The sequence below is a fragment of the Mesocricetus auratus genome, unplaced genomic scaffold (assembly GCF_017639785.1).
Source record: "Mesocricetus auratus isolate SY011 unplaced genomic scaffold, BCM_Maur_2.0 Super-Scaffold_100676, whole genome shotgun sequence".
Taxonomy (NCBI): domain Eukaryota; kingdom Metazoa; phylum Chordata; class Mammalia; order Rodentia; family Cricetidae; genus Mesocricetus; species Mesocricetus auratus.
In genome coordinates, this window is record NW_024429266.1 from 109131873 (window position 1) to 109151957 (window position 20085).

General features: G+C 43.9%; 1 protein-coding gene across 5 annotated transcripts in view; it reads left to right on the plus strand.

The window, feature by feature from the left end:
- Positions 1 to 20085, plus strand: part of Dpp6 (dipeptidyl peptidase like 6) — an 890647-nt gene that overhangs the window by 520646 nt on the left and 349916 nt on the right. For all 5 annotated transcript variants that reach the window (XM_013123747.3, XM_013123748.3, XM_005084206.4 and 2 more), the window contains exon 2: positions 11602 to 11716. In XM_013123747.3, the coding sequence (XP_012979201.1) occupies positions 11602 to 11716 (115 nt within the window). The remainder of the gene's footprint in view (positions 1 to 11601; positions 11717 to 20085) is intronic.

Sequence of the window (20085 nt, forward strand, 5' to 3'; positions counted from 1 at the left end):
GGGACATTGAGAGATGGGGACACTGGGAAGATGGGGATATTAAAGGATAAGGACATTCAGAGGATGGGGACACTGAGGGGCGGGGGTCACTAAGAGGACAGGGACACCGAGCCCCATACTACACACTTGCATTTAGCAGGAGCAGCAGCTGTGCTGTAAATGAAAAGACAAGGAGACACTTGGGAAGGGAGAGACCACAGTAGAGGGAAGACAGACAGCTTCAGTGCAGAGGTGCAGATGGCAGAATGGGTGAGATTATGGATGCCTGGCTTGAGTCAAAAGGAGCAGGTGGGGTTTGACCCTGTGCTGGTGGGATGTTGGACAGAAGCCAAGACATACGTCCAAGAGAGGAAGGTGTCCTGAGCTTAATTTCAAAGGGGACCTGTTCAGAACCATGGGTATGTAACTCGGATACCTTGCGCTCCTCTAAGACTACATGCTAACCAGAGCCAGCTGACCACACCACGGGACCCCTCCTGTGCCCGTACAGTGTGCCTTTCCCTGCTTCTCTCTTCCTCCCCCATAGGTCTCTGTGGAAGCTGTCCAGCTCTGGCGAGACCACAGAGAAACAGGCCAAGATGGACAGCCAAGCTCATTCTCAAAAAGCCTCCCCCATCAGAGCAAATGCCAAGCTCTATTTGTCTTAGTTTTTAACTTGCTTCCTTGGGACTGGTGTAAGGACCCCCTCCTCCTGGTGTCTGCCAACCATGCAAGACCATCTCCAGCTGCCTCTGATTGGCTCTGCAGCTCCAGGCCAGGTCCATCTGCTCCTGGACCTATTCCAAGCCAAGGCTAGAAATGAAGTCCTGCCAGGACCAGGTCCTTGGATTCTCAACCCTCCTCTTGCCTTGGAAGAAAAGAGTGGGGATGGCAAGGTTGTGTCCTGAATAAATCAGTCTGTCATCAGTGCCATTCCAAGAAACACCCTGAACAATAGTCAGTGTGGTGACTCTCCCAAGTTAGAGGCAATGTTAAATCAGGTTAGCTTAAGTGCTTAAATTCTAAAGAATTCCATGAACTCAGTTAAACTGGCATTTAAACAGTTTTTATCTAATGGCTCCCTTGAAGATGGCTTATACAATATCACTATTGCATTTTTTGACTCAAGATTTTTAGTGAGTTTATAAGTTTCTTTCTATTTTATACATGTTTATAATAATTGTCTTTGCTCACATCCATCACCCCTCTGTTGATGTCCTACCACCCCTAAATGATGCAGATATTAAATTTAGATTCATATATAAGAGAGAACATGCAATATTTGAGTTTGCCTCCCTTTATTCCTCACCTCAGACTCCTCCTTCCCCAAATTTGTCCTCTTACATACTTCAACATACTTTTCTTTCTTTAGTTGAAATTTTTATTAGTTCTATGAGAATTTTTACAATGCATTTTAATTATAATCATATTCTTCCCCAACTCTTCCCAGATTCATAACCCCTCCCCTACACAAACAAATATGTATCCTCTTTTAAAAAATATCAAATACAATTTACGCTGCTTATGTACTTTAGGGTGTGGGGCCTTCCACCGGAGTATGGTTACTGTCACAGCTGCTAAATTTATATGTGCAACTATCCTGTTGCATCCAAATACAGTTTCCTCATATCCATCCACCACCTCTGGTTCTTACAATTCCTCTGTTCTCTCTTCCCTGATGAGCTCTGAGATTTGGGAAGAGGGGTGTAATATAAATACCCCATTTAGAAATGAGCACTCCACAGTTTCTTATTCTATGAACTTTGACCAGTCGTAGGTCATTAGGAGTCAGTTTAATTCTATGTCTGTTTAGCAAAATGATAGTATTAGGTTCCCCCTACAGCCTATAAACTGTCTAGGCATAGGTTTCTGGCCCTAATAAGGGTGTGGCGTATGGGTTTCACCTTGTGTAACAGACTTTAAATCAAATGAGGGAGTGGTTGGTAACGTCCATGACATTCGTGCCACTTAGCAGTCTGGTTGTTACTGTAACACACAGACTTCATAGCTTGATAGCATTGGTGATTAATTTTCTTTCCTATATGTGTGCATAGCATCTCCCAGCACTATGAAAACTTGTCAGTAGGAATGGAGCTTCCAGGTCAACACCACCTCGATCCTCTGTGTTCGATGACTCAAGCAATTCTGCAGATAACAGAAAGCATGTGCTATCATCTTCCTGGATTGTTATTGAACATAACCATCTCTAATTTTATACATGTCATTCCATTCTAGAACACAATGTTCTTCCCCGTGGCAGTGACTTTTGCAATCATTTTCACTTATGCGGTATCCTGGCATAGCAACTCAACTAAAGCAGTCTGGCCCTCAGTAATTCAAAGCCTGTTGTTTGATGAATGCCCCAACCTCCTGGGATGTATAGGCCAGCAGCATGAGACACTGAGAGTGCCTTTTAGCAGTGGTGTCTTCCTTTCTTCAGCCGGCCTGAAAATTGGGATGGAAACACACATCCCCATGTCCTCTTTCAGTCAGGAAGAGTGTGTCGCCGTGCCTGATCCGTCACAGTGAGATGAATGGCCTGGTAGCAGCCACAGAACACGCTAGTTTTGTTGCTATACTTATTGCTGCTGCTGCCTTCTTCATATATGGAGAGGCGCTAGTGTAGCCACACAGCCTTCTACATGAGAAACTTGTTTATAAAGTTCATGCTTTGCTGAAATATCTGAAATTGCAGAGTGAGCCTCTCCTGTTGCAAGGTTTCAGACAAGCATGTCAGGCATTCTGACCAGTAAAGATAAAGTAGATTAGAGGAAAGGTGTCCCGTGAAAGGGTGTCCCGTGGAAGGGTGTCCCGTGAAAGGGTGTCCCGTGAAAGGGTGTCCCGTGGAAGGGTGTCCCGTGGAAGGGCGTCTTGGGGCGGTAGTCCTGTGAAGTCAGGCGAGACCTCGGCTTCAAACTGGTGCTCTAAGGCTGCCAGATGGAATTTTGTCTCTGCACAGGCAAGTTTCCAAACTGGTGAACTGTTATAGGGGTGGGTTTTACTTTTGAAAGACGGCCGTCACACACTCTTCCTTCCCTGCATTGGTGACGTACCAGGCAATGGAGATTTATGCCACCACTGATGACAGTGGTTCCATATGAAACATTTGTGTCATCTGAGTACACTGCATCCTGTGTGAGCAGCCGCAGCCCAAGGACCCCTGTTCAGCCAGCCACAGAGAGGCCATGAGTCTGTGTCCCACATGCACACCCAGTAGCTTCTAACATCACTTCCGTAGCATTATGTTGAAAAATATATGAGACTTTTTCAATCCTATATCTGGCCATACCAGTTGGCTCCCTTCTGTCCTTGGGAATATGTGATTATATTTTCTCTTGTCTAAAGGCCTTCAGATGCCACGCATGAAAGCATTAATTTTGCTCTACCCTGATCCAGATAAGCACACTAATTACACTGATTTTTTCTTATAGGACCAAATCTCTAACAAAATAATCACTGTTTGCCCCTCTTTAGTATCTGGCAAGTTCCTTTCATCTGTCCCACAGTGTCGGAGGTCAAGCTAGGATGCCAGCTTTCCCTTTCTTGTTGTATGTGCTGTGTTGATGCACAGGCCTTGCATCTCCTTAAAATATCTTAAGCTGCTTTTTGTTCTTTAAAAGCCATTCTACACACAACAGCAAGAAACGTGTCCTCAGACTTGCTAAAGCTGAGTAAAGACATTGGGTCATTAAAACAAAAATAACAAAACACAGCAACTTTCAGCTGGACTGAGAGAGCTGAAATAAACAAGAATGATCTGAATTTAGCTTAAGAAATAATCCTGGCGCATACAGCTTCCAGATAACTTCAATTTGGCTTCCTGACATGTAGAATAATTCCTTGTTTCAGGTAGGAATTCTTTGAAATTACACAGCACAATAGCTGCTATTAAAGGCTACCATAAGCCTGCCCCTTCCCTCCCTCCTCTCCTAACCCCCACCTCTTCCCACTTTCCTTTTTAAGTACTTCCTCTCTCTGGTGTCATCTTCTGAGTCTGATGTTCCTGTTCCTCTTGTTTCCCATTCTTCTCCCATTTCCTCCTTCCTTCTCCTTTGTTCTGAGTTGCTGGCCTGTTCCACGGCCTGGCACTCAGCAGTTCATCTGCATCATCTACTTCTAGGCGAAGTGTCCCTGCCTTCTGACCTGCAGAGGGTCCCATTCCATAAATGGCAGGATGAGTGGTTCGTGGCAGGTCTACGTTTCACGGCTTCTCTGGCCCACGCCTCTACTCTGAAACTGCTTTCTTGGTGTCACTTTTGTGTGTATGGCTACAGCAACAGAGAAAAGTTGATTGTAACTTGGATCTTTGGTGCTGATTCAGAATAAGCATTGGGAGACATGTGGAGAGGAGGAAGAAGCAGAGGAGAGAGGGGGAGAAGAGGAATGACAGATTGAAATGATGCCACTTCCTGTTGTGTTTCTGCAAATCAAAACCCAGGCTTGTCCCCAAGTTCCCTTGGGAGATGGATCTGTGTGCAGGTTCCTCATCACTTGTGTGAGACCAGCATCACCCAGATGTGTCTTGTTTACCTAGGTCTGTCCTGTACACAGTTATTATCTGTGTTGTGTTTTTAGAACCAGGATAGATAGGAGCCACCATTGATGAAAATGAAGTCAATGAGCCAGTAAGAGAGAAATGGGACCAGGTATCCTACAGGGTCCCAAGTGATTAGTGATGGGCACATGTCAGTTACTAAATGTCATTAAGACTTGTTCTTTCCATCTTGTGGTCGTTTGTTCTCCAAGTATGGAAATGCAATGATCAGAAGGCCATTTTCTACCCAAGATGGATGCACCATTGGTTTTATAATTTGTTACAACCTTCTACTTACAGTAAATTGTCTGTGATCCATAAAAGAAATTTATGTCCAAGCTTTTCACAGAGAATAAATATTAGAAAGAAAAGACATCCAGACAATAGAACGTAATGGGAGAGCATACAGAAGACACAGTCTGTAGGGCTCCCAGTGAATACTGTAACAAGCCCCAAGTTTATTACTCATGGCTCTTACATACCCCAATAAAAAGAAAAAGGCAAAAGACTTCCTTACCATGATACAAGGAACAAACAAACATCATTTACTCCCTAATACCCAAAGCATCTGATAGTCATGCCCTAAGTCAAACATCCTGTCATTTGGTCTTGAGGGTCAAGATATACAGTAGTCATACCTTAGGCCAAACATCCTGTTGTTTAACCTTGTGGAGCAAGAATAGGTTTGAACTCTCTGACCTTAAGTTAAGATGGAATGAAGTCAATAACAATGGGCCCCCGACAATTTGCCCTTTCTTAATTTTTTAAATTAATGCCTGTAATTCTACCACAGGAAGATGATTGTTCCTGTCTTAGGTCATCTTTTTTAACCTTCCAGATTTACTCATCTCTGGTATACACATTCCATCATGCATGTCCTGTCTTAGGTTGACTGGAGGGAAAGCGATCTTACCATCTTTGACTCCAGCCTCTGTTTATGAAAGAGTGTGTGTAGCTTGATACCATGATACCTCTGAGCCAACTTTCCTTCAAGAATCCACAATCATAGGCAAACAGGTAATGCCAAGAAATACACATGCTCCTGTGGCTGCAATACCTCCTAATAAAGGAGTAAAGAATGACCAAGATGGAATGGCCTTTTGCAAATTTTTCCAATGTGTCTCTAGCATTTTTAGCTGCAACAAAATCCCAATCTGCTTTTTTAATCACATTGAGTATAAGGACTCATTAGCATCATGCCTAATTCCTCTCAGATGAGCTCTAACCTATTTTCCATCCATAAACACTTTCAATGTGAACAGAAGTGGTTATAAACATTAACAGGTTAATATCATAATCCTAGTATGATTATTAATAGTCGGCACACAATTGGTTAAATTGCAATTCTCATAACTTGGATCCCATCAAGATGCAAGAAAATGTTTTTGTGATGAGTGAAGTATAAGTCACTCCATAATTCTGAGCCTTTTCTTTTCCCTCTCCTAAAATCAAATGCATTACTGCTATCCACTTCCAAAGATGTGTTTGAGCTGCTCCAGTCCCAAGTTCTGAATACTGGCAACAAAACCTTTATCCCACCCCTCCTTGTCTGCTGAAGAGGGGCTTTAGCCACACATCACCTCCATAATAGTGTTCAGTTACTCCAATGAATATCTTTCCCACAGGAGGGAGGTCTCTGAGGCACCTGTTCTCCAGGCTCTCTGTTTCAACAGCAGATGAACACTATACTGGCAGAGGTGATGTCTGTGTCCCAAGAGACAGTGTGGATAAGACTGTCAATCACTCAATCATAGATGCATTCTTGGAAAAACAGATAGGTGTTCCTTGGCCAGATCCAAAATAATTAAAACTCACAAAGTTCTGGGAAATTGGTGCAGCAGATCTATCAAGAAGTTGGGGATCATTAACCATCACTGTAAACTCCTTCCCTTCCCAACCTGCAGGATAATGACATTGGAAGATCAGGAACATAGGTTCAGTAAATCTCACTTGAACTCTTCTGGGGAAGCACCAGCAGCCACAATATCATCAAAGCCAGCACTTTTCTGTTCCACACACTGTACCAGCATTTGGACAATCACCGAGCTTTACTTTCTTCCTGTGAAAAAAACATAAACATACCCTCAACCTCATATCAAAACAGGGTCGGGACCCTTCCATAATCCAGTACAAGGATCCTTCCATTTCACTTGAGCAAAAGTCACTCAAGTGTCATCATGCCAGAATCTATCCATAACAAATTGCACGTGGGCAAATGAAGAGGGCATGATTTAAGGGTTATGTGGTGACTGAGGGTATAATGCCCCATTTTTTTACTTTTTGATGTTTAGTTTTCAAAGTGCCATGGGCATGTTCCACAATTCCTTGTCCTTGAGGATGATAAGGAATGCCTGTTTCATGCTAGATTGTCTGTGGGGAAAAATTGCTGAAATGCTTTACTAATATATCCAGATCCATTATCTGTTTTTAAGATTTTAGGAATGACCAAATATGAAAAGCATTTTAAGCAATGAGCTAAATTGGATTTCCCCAGTTTTGGACAGTGGCCATCAAGAACCCTGAATATGTATCAACTGTTACATGCAAATATTTTAATTTGCCAAATTCTGCAATATGAGCAATATCCATTTACCATAAATGATTAGGAAGAAGGCCCCAAGGAAGCCTAAAGGAGGCACAGGCAGACACTGTAGGCATACATTACATTGTTTAACAATTTGCCAAGCAATTTCTCTGGTAAGGCCAAACTGTTGTCTTTAACTTCTGCTATTCTGATGATAAAGGGCAGGTGGCTGTCGAGCCAGTTCTATGTGGGACAAAGCAACCGTCCTTGTTAATTTATCAGCCGATGCATTGCTGTCAGCCAGTGGGGCAGGAAGATTGGAATGAGCTCTGATATGACCCCCAAAGCATGGCAATTTTCTTTGATGAATCTTGAATTTGCTGAAACAGCATCCTAACCTGATCATTACTAGTTCCAATACAGGGAACAGTTTCTATAACTTGAGGAGGCCTAAAAATACAATGACTACCAGTATACAAATTAAATGAACTATTTAGGAAACACTGGAAAACATTGCTATAGCTCGTAATTCTACTATCTGAGCTGAAGCTGGAGCTGTTTATATTACCATTAATAACATAAGTAGCTCTTCCATTGGAAAAACCATCTGTAACATGATAATTAAAACTCAGAGACAGATATTGGGGTTCAAGCTTCAAGCTGAAGATCAGAGAAGCAAAGCAGCCAGCCACTAGCTCTTAACTCTATCTCAGGCTGAAAGGGCTGATCCTGTCTCCAGGAGCTCTCACCAAACCTCAGACTGCTGCATGTCCTCAGTGTGGCTGGAGAATGAATGCCTTCCTATGCTCAATGTAGCTGGAGAATGAATGTCAGCTCTGAGACCCTGTTTCTGTCTTAAATAATTCTCCTGAGTCCTGGGATTAAAGGTGTTAGCTCTGTTACTCTTTTAGACAGGTTCAATCTCACATAGCCCTGGACTTGAATTTAGAGAGATTCATCTACCTTTGTCTCCTGAGTCCTGGGATTAAAGGTGTGTGCCACCACTGCCTGGCTTCCATGGATAACTAGTATGGCTGCTTTGCTATTTTGATCTCCAGTGACTTTAATAAATCGTAAACAATGAATCATCACAACCATCAGTAAAAGACAGAATAGCATCTTTTATGAGGTTTTTTCATCACAACTTTAGGAAATATAAAGGAATGCATTTGGGCAAATTGCAACAATCAGTCAGCTGGAAGATGGATATCAATTTAGCCCCAAAACTGAGCAAAAGCAATCACCTAAGAATCGTTACTTTGAAATAACCAATCAACTTGCTGTTTAGTGTAAGGAACTTTGATCACCCTTGGTTCTCTACCAAAATATCGCCTAGACTCTATCAGGCTTTTATGTATTAAACAAGTCACTACTTCATAATAAGGGTTCAACACTTGGGCTGGGGAAACAGGTAGATGCAACCACATTAATGGCCCATTTTCCTATAACACAGCTGTTGGAGTATGTCGTGTAGGAAGCACATACACTTCCCTTAGTATCATACAGTCAACATAGCATATCTGCCGGTGTTGAATTGCATATTTCACATGAGCCAGAACTTGCCTAGCAGCATCTGAAGATGCCTAGGGGAACTAGGATCACTATTCCCCTTAAGAATCTCACTGAGGGGTTCAAGATCTCCTGTAGACACCTCTACATCTTTGTTGGAAGAGAACACCCTGAAATGTTTGTGTTATGTTTCACATTATATGAATAAGTCAAGTGGAGAAGTTTCTAAATATATGAGAAAAGATGAGTGGAACCCAGACAATCCAAAAAGCTCCAGGAGAGTCTGGTGGGGGAAAAAAGCATTAACTGTCAACTTGGCATAGCCTAGAGTCACCTAAGAATGAAGTCTTAATAGAGATGTTGACAACATCAGAGTGGCCCATGGAAATGTCTGTGAGAAAATGTCTTGGTTGTTACCCAAGGGAGGGCTTAGGCCATTCCCTGAACAGGCGGTCCTGTATAAGGAAGCTAACTGAACATGATCCTGAGCAGGCCCCAAAGTGTGTATCTCCATGGTTTCTACTTCAAGTTCCTGCTTGAGCACTTGCCCTAACTTTCCTCAGTGGGAGATTATGATCTGGCAATGTAATCCAAATAAGTAAACTCTTTCTTCCCTTAAGTTGTGTGTAGACAGAGTGTTTTATTACAGAAACAGAAATCAAACTAGAGGAAGCATGGTAGAAGGCAGAGGATAGAGGTCAGGGGAGGAGGATCCTTGAGAGCATTGCCTAATGGTCCTGGGAAGTGCCTGCCCTTCTTTCCCTGAGATGAATTGCCAATGTTCCAAAGTTGGGCTACCTAACCTAAAGAAAGTCTGATTGATCAACAGAGGTTTTACAGAGAGCAGGACTATATCACACAGAACATGTGCGCGCACACACACACACACACACACACACACACACACACACACACATGTCTCCCTGAATTGGTTTTTTACTTTAAGTAGAGTTGTTCCATTGAATCCAGCCTTCACTGGTACTTCATGGCTGCACCCCTCACACTTACACAATTAGCAAAGACACACAAAAGTGCTTATGAGACACACAGTGATAAGGAGGGGAGAACCTGGATGGGAGGGGTTTCCTGCTGGATTATATCAGAAATGGCCCTGCAGCAAGATAGACTACTCAATGGCAGCCCAGGGAGCCGCTGGCACATGCATACCCTCTTCGAACATTTAAAATTGTTTGTCACCTAATCGTGGGGGATTTTGTTTGTTTGTTTGTTTGGCTAGTTGGTTTTGTTTTTGTTTTTGTTTTGTTTTGTTTTTTTCTATTTGTGGAGCCAGAGTTCTATAGTCTCTAAAAAGTGCTTCTAAAAATTGCCTGCTAGAGAGAGTTGAAATATGGATTATCATAAGGGAGAGGGTTAAATATATTCCCTACTCCCTGGTGAGAGGGCCATCTGGTTGACCCCTCTGCTTTCAACAACAAAAATAAAATGTGAAACCACCTACTGTCCCATCGTGACCAGCAAATTATACCCATGCCATCACTGCAGCCCCTTCTGTAACCCACCTGCCACCTCCTGTGTCACCCCAATACCTAAGTCTCCTGTCATAGAGATTCCTTTGTTTGCTGGGAGTTCGTCTCCTCTTACCCCTGCTGTGTGTTGTTCTGCTGTCCCTTTAGCTGTGTAAGGTTGTGTGTTCATCATGTGAAGCAAGTATGTTATGAATGTGTAGCTGTCTGCAGCTTGATGAATGCTGCTCTCCGAATGCTGCTCTCCAAACGCTGTAAGCTGCCCCGTCCTCTCTGCAAAAGTAAAAGCTCCAACTTCCTGTGCTGAGACTAAGAGCACAGCAGAAAACTCTTCATTTTCTTCATGCATTTCTGAGTGCACTTGCTGCTGTACGTGAGGTATTGCTGTGTTATTTAGCAGTGATGTTGATAAATAGTAGAGCAATAGCTGATCTCCTGACGTTCTCTCAAATTAGAGCCATGACTTGATATCATATTATGTGTATGTCTGAGCCAGGAAAGGCACACGGTAAGCAAGTGTTGCCTGTTTTGTTGGTTTGTAGCCATTTCATACCTTCAAATGAACATCCAGTTGTGGATGAAGATGTATTTATACACTGTATCTGCTTAGAGACCATCTTTATCCTACCTTATCTTGGCTTAATTAAAATGAGTTGGAATGATGGACACTATAAAAGGCAATATTATCAGATGGATGATATGTATAGTTGCACTGAGGTCATATGTCCTTTTTTCTGTATAGATTTTTCTATAGAATTAATGATAATTATTACTATTTAACTGTTATATGCAGTACTTATTATTAGATATTAGCAATGCCCCATTTTTTAAAGGAATCCCAGTGAGGATCATAAATTATATGACCACCCTAATCTTAAGGGAACTGAAGTTTAGTCTCATTATGCCATAAGCCTGTTTAGTTCCTAGATTTGTTCATCCAGTGACATCCTTTAGTGATATCTCCATATATCCCTCCCACCCTGCACCCTTGCAAAAACGGAGGATGCGAGAGAATAGGACAGGTGACAGACCCAGGGAAGTGAGACCTGAGGAATGCCGCAGCTTGCTCACAGGGCTGCAGAAGGAATACCAGGCTCATGATCAGTGCCACACGTAGAAGTTGACACACAGTATGTGCTAACTAAATATTCAAGCTGCTGGTCAGAGTGCGGTGTGGATGTAAAGTGGTGTGGACATGAAGAAAGAAAGGGGGAAGAGAAGACCTCGGGCTGGCAATGTTCATCACACTAGCGTGAGATTCCATGGAGACTCCATGGGGCTTTGACAGAGTCTTCAGGCTACCCTGTGCGGTATTCTAGTTCATACTGGTATTTTGCATGGGGGTGGGGGGCAGCAGTAATTCTTTTTAAAATGGCATCATGTCAGAGTCATTGTGGAGACAATCCGTCCCTGACATGAGAAGGGACAGAGCAGGTCCCTGGGGTGCTGCAGGAAGAAGGACCGGAGAATAGCTAGCGGCAGACACCTCTGCCACTGCCCTGTGTCACGAACGACACTGCAGCTGTCCCCTTTGTCATACTCACTGAGCTTTTCCTTCCTGTGTTTCTTAGGAGCTGGTGGGGAGTAACCCTCCGCAGAGAAACTGGAAAGGAATTGCAATTGCACTGCTCGTCATCCTGGTCATCTGCTCCCTGATCGTCACCTCAGTCATACTGCTGACACCAGGTATGGAAGCTTTCAAGAGACCCAGCCACGAGCATCTTGGAGTGGGCAGTTTTACTAGGGAATACTTCCTAAGTAGCTTCTGACTGTACCATTTATTCTTACCAGATTCTGGTTTTGATTATACCATTGTAAGAGGTTATAGTTTGTTTTAAATGAAAGCAAATCCATTTTATATACTTTAAATTTTATATAGTTGTTGACTAGATAAAAATGGCATAAATTAAATATTGGCTGTTGCTTACTCATCTTGAAATTAAAGGTAGAGACATTAGAAATAATTTAGTATCTCCTATCTGGGTGGTAGAGAAAGGAAGAATTAAGAAAATGTTCAAGCAACACATGATGACTGAGAACCAAGGACAAATGACTGATTAGGTAACACTAATATAGTTAAATACTGATGAATCCAGAGATGAAATTCTCTCAAGTAAGAAAAACAAAAACCTTACTAGAATCCAGAGCAGTGTCCTGAAAGCATTGAGTTCGCCTACATGGCCTGTGCAGTAGCCAAGGCAGACTTGCTTGGGAGCCTCAGGGACAGAAAGGTCTTTTTGTTTAGTTTAGTTTTTATTATTATTATTGTTATTTTATCTCCACATTTGTGGGTACAATGGAATGTGGGGTAAGCCTCCCAGAGTGGTGGGAAAGGAAGCCTTTGCTTGTAAGATAGCCGTGTGGAAGTGTCATGGGGCAATGCAGGGGCCGTAGGTAGCAGTATGTGCTGTGTACTCCATTGTCATCGCTCTAGATGCTCATGTGCAGGTGTAGCATCACTCCAGGCCTCAGTAAGCTGGCCACACATGGATTAGACTTCAAGGCGGGAGAGTGAGCAGACACCGCAATGCAGGGGAACAAGAGATAGGTATGAAATGCATGCAGGTGGTTAGGCCATTAGACCAAGATGCAAGTGAAATAAATGGGTATCTTTATGAAAAGGTGGCATGCACTACCATGGAAAAGTAAGAACTGCAGACCAGTGTTCCTTGTGAGGATAGATACACAGAAAGCTGGCAGAAAACTGTATAATGTATAAAGACGTTGCAGGGGCCTGGAGATGGCTCTGCTGCTGAGATGTCAGGCACCGCAGCTCTCAGTACCCGTGTCAGGTGGCACACAACCACTTGCAACTCCAACCTGATGCCCTCTTTTGACCTCTTTAGGCAGAAGGTGATCGGTGTGGAAGGAACCGTGGGCAGATCAGGGAAGACAAACACTTGTTTTGTGAGCGCTGCTTCTGAGTGGATGCAGCAGGGACCAGAGCAACTCCAGGGACTTAATTAATACAAAGGAACTGGGCTCTCTCTGGATCTGGGGAGCATGGGACTGTCTTTGCTTTCCCCGGAGCAGAGATGGGCTTTGATGACAAGTGCCGTTCACAGCTTTGTTCCTGTGGCCATGTCCCGTTCCTTGGGACTTAGAATGGGGCAATGGTTCTGAGATTCTCCTGCCTGGGGTGAAATTTTGCCAAGCTCACCTCCCCAGAATCAAGGGCTCTCGTGAGCATTGCTCAAGAGTGGAGTGTGGTAGATGGAGACAGAAACAGGGCCATGGAACATAGAGCATGAAAATGTCTAGACCTGAAACATGGCTCCTGGGACCTTCCTAACAGGTAATCCTGATGGAGCTTTATATCACTCCCATGCCATAGGAGCAACCACAGAGCAGCCTCCTCTAAGCCCCGTAGAGAATACAGTCACTGCAAAAGGTTCTGTCAGATGGTGACACTATCTATCAGAGAAAGATGCTGTAGATGGCAGCTGGAGTCTCGGTTGGGTCTGTATTCCAAGAAGGCTTGGAAAGGGGCTGTTTCCTTTATTCTTCTGTTGAAATAAACAGAAGAGCCTTGTCTAGCCCTTTTGTTCTGGAGATGTTTATGCATAGTGTCTGTCTGTAGGTTGTGCTGTTAGGGAACTATGTGTCCTGGCTTGAGAGGACCAGGCAGGGTGAATGCTCAACACAAAACCCATACTATAGGGCCCTCCTGGCATGCCACTTCTGTGTCCCCTCTCCTAGAGCAAAGTAGAAGCTTTTGTTTTGACTGTACCAGGTGTTCTTCCTGCACGGCTCTGATGTGTCCCCAGATCTCCTCAGATGCAGAACCCACAGAGCTAAGCTTGCCCTCTTCCAACATTAATAATCCCATTAGGAGCTGCAACCACTGAGCTAATCACTGAGAAAATGTACAAAGTGTAAATCCATGTGTTCTCTTTGAGTTAAAAGCAAGGAGGCAAAGAGCCCCACGTGTTGCTGTTAGTATGGAAAATAAAACCAAAGAGCAGGGTGGGGCTGAGCTCAGGGTACCACAGGAGGGGAGAGGGCTGCAGTTCAGAGTCCTCATAGGAGCAGCAATACATTGAGGATATATATGCATATATATATATATATATATATATATATGCAAGCAGTTTTGGGCACAGCCCATGGCATTACCTCTGCCCCCTCCCAAGAATTGCGTTCATTTTGATAGAGTCAAGAAAACTTCTGAAGCAAATGTTTTCCAAGCACTCACAGATTCTGACCTTGTGTCCTGGAAACCCTGAGTCTAGAACATGCTCACTCCACACTCAGTTCAGAACTCATTTGCTTTGGTCTATCTGTGACCATTTCCCTGTGCTCACAACCCAGCTCCAACTCCCCAAGCAGGATCTAGTGGGAGGGTTGCTCTGGGGCAGTGGGGTTCTGGGAGGGTCTCTTGGCGATTCTGACAGGCAAGGTACCTTGCTCTATGGTGCAGGCTGGCAGTCATCAATTGTTCACTATTCATCTGTCTCTGAAGGGTCTTGAAGGGAATGTGACCTTTCTGCTTGTCATGCCTCTATCCTTTGTTGGGCCATGTTCTTTTCCAAATTTCTCTTCTGGATAATAGATTTAAAGTTACCCCTTTAATTTTCTGATATTAACTACAGCAGCTGTAAGTCGCACTATTGTCTGGTGTATACCATTCAGGGCAGCTGCAGTTCCTGCAATCTGAGGAGACTGACCAGAATGATGAGCACTCCAAGGGGTCTGAAGACATGATGGGGTCTGAGTTGCATTAGGATATTTCAGACTTTGCCTTCTCACTGAGCACACTCCAGAGAAGTTTGATGGGAAAGCCACTGACTCTGAGAATCATACTGAAGACTAGGTACAAGGCCAGGCCACACTCCCAGAAGCAAAGATAATGAATGGGTATTTGATAATAGAAACATAATGTACAGATTACTTGTGCTGGAATGTCCCCACAGTTCTATTTAAATGCAATGCCAGTGACCAACTGTCTTAGCTGAGAAATTACATTCTTTTTCATGTCCACAATTGAGAAAAGATTATGCCCATTGGAGATAAGAGAAAATCCAGGAGGTCACCCTGACCCATCACTAGCATGCGTGTTGTTCAAAGATAGCCTGGCTTGGAAGACAAGGAGGGCCACAGTGAGTGGTCAATTCAATGCAAAGGCTGATGAAGAGATAAAGGGATTCTGTGGTGACAGAGAGAGAAAGACGTGGACATCCGGTGTGAGCTCTGAGATGGGACTCTGGTTCCTCCCACTGTCCGTATAGAGGTCTCCATCACAACCATTTCTAGAGTCTGAAAGTTGCTTTATGTCATCCTGTCCCTGGGGAGAAAAGGGAAGGGTGGACAAGAATACACCCTGAGTATTCCTGAATGTCTGTAGACTGTCTGCTAACCTGCACTAGCAGGTTGTTCTTCAATAACAGGCCATTGAGGGGGAGGACCAAGGCATCAACAAAATAAAGAAGATAGCAAATTTGGTGTTAGGAGGTCTTGAACAGGGTATGCCTTATGCCAAGAAAGTTTATTAAAATGTGCCACATCTTATATATAGTTTTCAGAGGGGAAAAATGGGATAGAGTCGTCAGACAAGTATCATACAATGGGACAAAGTCAGCAGGAGGCTAACCAAGCAATGTTGCACCAAGGAAACACAGTGTATCTCAAGGACATTGCAGATGGAACACACAGAAGCCTTGGGGCTGATAACCAGAGCCCTTTAAAAGGGAAGCGTTGGTTTCTAGGGAGTCGATACTGCTCCTCTCCCAAGGCCATTAATTGATCTGCCAACCATATTCCTGGTTTTACAGAAGGAACTGTCTTCCTTCTCCACACATCAGGGCCTCAGAGGAAGTCTTGGGTCAGCCCGCATTGATCTGCAGTGATGGATATTTATTAATTATATGTGGCATACCAGAATGGGAACTAACATTGTCTAGTTTGAAGGTGTCTGTATTGATGCACAAAGCAGGTCCTTGCCTAATTTGGTGGCTCAGGTCAGCCCCAGTCATCTTGTCTCCACCCATCTCTACCGTTATCCTCAGCTCACTGACTGAGGGGCTAGAGCAACCTCTAGCCTGCATGACCCACACAGGGAACTAAGGAGGGACACTCACTTTCTCCAACACTGAAGAAACTATGTCCCTGGGACGAGCAGGAGGTGAGTCATTTGATGAATCTATGTCTCCCAGAAATTATGGCTATGGTAGTTTCTGGGAATCTGGGTCTGTGGAGTGAGAAGATGAAAGCAGTTGCTTCCGGGAAGGCAACCCTCATGTCCACCACACAAGAGAAACCCCTAGATTTGAACTACCCAAACTCTGTGATCCGCAAACCTTGAACCTGAGCAGTGCATTCAAATGGCTCTTGCAGCTGAAGCTGACCTGAAGGAGTTCTGTCAGAGGGCTTGGTTTATGCAGCCACTGACTTTAAAGTGAGTTGCAGACTCTGACAGACTGAGCAGTGGGTCCTTGGAAGCATCCTTGGATTTCTTTTGACTTCTACTCATTAACTCTAGAAGAAATGTCTAATACTGCTTGCTTATTTATGGAACCCTTGCACTAAATGCCTATTTTCCTTAAAGACGACGATACACACTTATTCATGTGCACATTAAGGCCACCAGCCAAGGCCAACATAACTGGGAGTTTATTTGTAAAAGATAATTTTCAGGACCTGTTCTATTATGCCCCAATTTTAAAGACACATAACCCATAGGAAGGAGTAAATCTTACCATGGTGTTCCCTGTTTTCTCTGGAAACTGTCACCAAGAGCATATACTGGAAAATTACAAAGTAATGGGACACACATCCAGGACAATGCACTCCAAGATACTGGCTGACATACTGGGTGATGGGTTAGTGAGCAGCCTAGCAGGACAGTCACCAAGGCAAGCGTTTTGGAGTCTATGCCAGTACTAGTTCAGAGTCAGAAACATAGGGATGTTCGTGTAATGAAATGGAAGATAAATGGGCCACAGTGAACCAGGCAAGTCAGGGACCAGAGGATGCTCTAGGCTGAAGTGGGCACTGACTTCCTTAGAAGCAGAGATGTTGCCTTAAACCCCACTGGACCCAACAGTTGTGGCATCTTCAGGAGTCAAGAGTACACTTGTACTTCTCACATCACGGATTCAGACCCTGCAAGCCCTGGGCCTCTCTGAAGGAACCTTATGATAAAATTGCCAGAGTTTGTTAACTCATCATGTATAGAATACAGACTTATCAGTCTCTTTCCCACTTGTTTCTTATCACTTAGGTGTTTTTGCTTCAAATGTATTTATTTAGTTATATGGGGGTGTATGTATGCCTTGGTGTGAGCATGCAACACCTACACAAGTCAGAAGAGGGCATCCTATCCCCTGAAATTGAAGTTACAGGTGATTGTGAGCCACCATGCAGATACCGGATCCTCTGAAAGAAGACCGGGTGCTTTTAACTTCTAAGCCATCTCTGCAGACCATGTGCCCAGCTCCTTCACATCCTCATGAGCTCAGTGAATACATATGCAGAGGGGCTCCTAAAGTCCTGACTAGTAGCAAACAGAAGAGAGACTTGACAGGATACAGGTAGTGGGCTAGACAGTGTCTTCACAAAGACCTTTACATTCAAACCCCTGACATGAGAATGTTCTTGGCAAAGAAGGGAGGGTCTTTTGTGGATGAGGTTACCCTGGGTTATCCCACAAATTCTAAGCACATGGGAGACAGAGTTGACAGGAGAGGGGATATCCTGGTCCTCAGGAGGCAAGGGAGAGTGAAGATGGAGTTTTCTGGTCCTCCAGGTCCTGCCCCCCAAAAAACACAGAGACATATTAATTATTAAACTGTTTGGCCGATGGCTAGAACTTCTTACTGGCTAGCCCTATCTTAATTATTAACCCATTTCTATTAGTGTAACTATTTCCGCGTGGTCTTATCTTACCAGAGGAGGGTCCAGATCTGTTACTCCTTCCTCTGCTACACAGCATATCTTCGTGGCTTCTCTCTCTCTCCTCTCCCAAGAATTCTCCTTGTCTGTAGCCCCTCCTATACTCCCTGCCTGGCTACTGGCCAATCAGTGTTTTATTCATCAGCCAGTAAGAGAAACATATATACAGAAGGACACCCCCCATCAGACAGTCATGATGCTTCACTGGATCCAGGCTTCCCAGTAGGAGGCTGAAGACAAGAGCAGATGTTTCTTCAGAGCTCCGAGGATGCAGCATTGTTGGCTGATGTGGTGCAGTGAGACAGACTCTACCTCTGTCCCCAGCTCTGTAAGGAAACAGTGTTCTACCACCACTACCACAGCCAGCATTAGACTGAGGTACTTTGGTGTGGTCACATGAGGATGCCTGTTTCAAGGTGACATGGCTGCCCATGCCCCCTCTGCAGGTTGAGAAGTCACGGCTAAAGAGAACTGTGCATTTAAGTGAGAACTGAGCAGACCTGCCCATGCCTCCCCTTTCACACACGGCCACAGAATTCAAGCCCTGGGCTCCTTCTTCCGCCTCCAGAGCCCTCTTTTGGAAGGGACGCTGGTTCTTATTCATCTTTGCCATTGGGAAAAGAATAGAAATGTATTCAGCTTAATACAATTTTTTTTGCAAATTTGAGAGAAAAGACAAGCCCGGCTCTCATACTGACTTTTCATTTCTGTTTCCACTTTCCTGATATGCACTCAACAGACATAAGTTTCATGCACAGTCTGAATTAATTAATAGAATTGGCAATTAAATAGCAATCAATCAATGGAGCCAGCAAGATTGAGACTTAAGATGTACTTACCATAGAAAAGACTAGTTCAAGGACTAATGTTCCTTTCATAGTATTGTGGAGAACACTGCATGGTACAGGGATCTGAGCTAGTGGGTCTACCCCTATTACTCCTGCTGAAGAGTTGACCACCCACCCCTTAACTTCTGGGAGTCCTGCATACCTGGGTCATACTGTGTATGCATTTCCATTAGAAAGGTCCAATTGACTGACTTGGTTTGATGGGTCATTTAGACACACATTGGCCAACACGCTCCCTTAGGTGAGAATACAAGTTATAGCCACAACATAACTGTAATATTTACTTCTCTCATTGTGCTACAAAGTACATGACCAAAGCAACTTAAGAAAGACATGGTTGGGAAGGCATGGGGCAGAGTATGAGGCAGGTCAGGAGGCTGTTGATAATATCACCCACGTTTAAAATGGGTCTAACATAATCTACAAACTCCCAGACATTCCAAGAGGCTTGTTTCCATGGTGATTCTGAATTCTGTCAATTTGACAATCAAGAGTAGCCATCACATGACTTTATTAACATTTACTGTTGATAATATGTAAAGAATTGAAAAACCAGTAGAAAAGTAAATGAATTAACAAAAATCACCACAATCCATCTCTCCTATCATTAAATCCTTCTCCCAGATTTTATTGTTTTCACTGTTTCTGGTTTTAGTGTTCACTCATTCTTCATATTACATTTGCTGCCCTCTGTTCATGGACTAACATCCATGAATCAGCTACCTCATTTATATTGCCTGCCTTTTCTTTGCTCAATGACATTAATTGCGTCTTGGGAAACTCTCACGTCTGAAAGCCCAGTCCACCACCCATGCCCTGCCTCCTAGGCTTTCTCTCAACTATTTAAAGATTTTTTTATCATTTTTTATTTTAATTTTAAATAGCTTGTTTTACATGTCAATCCCAGTTCCCTCTCCCTCCCCTCTTCCCGCACTCTCCTTCCCCCCCCTCCCTCCCACCCTATTGCCAAATCCTTCCACATAGGGGATATCAGAGTCTGTCATTTTACTCTGGGTAGGGTCCAGGCACTCCCCTAAGAGTCCAGGCTGAGAGAGCATCCCTCTTTGTGCTATAGGCACACGAAGACTGTTTGTATATCAGGGATAGACACTGATCCACAGCTCAGGGCCCCATAGGTTGCCCAGGCCTTCTCACTGACACTCACGTTTGGGGGGTCCAGAACAGTCCCATGCTGGCCTCCCCACTGTCGGTCTGGGGTCCAAGAGCACTCCCCTGTTCAGATCAGCTGTCTCTGCTGGTTTTGCCAGCCCATTCTTTGCCAATTTGCTCATCACTCCTCTCTCTCTGTCACTGGGT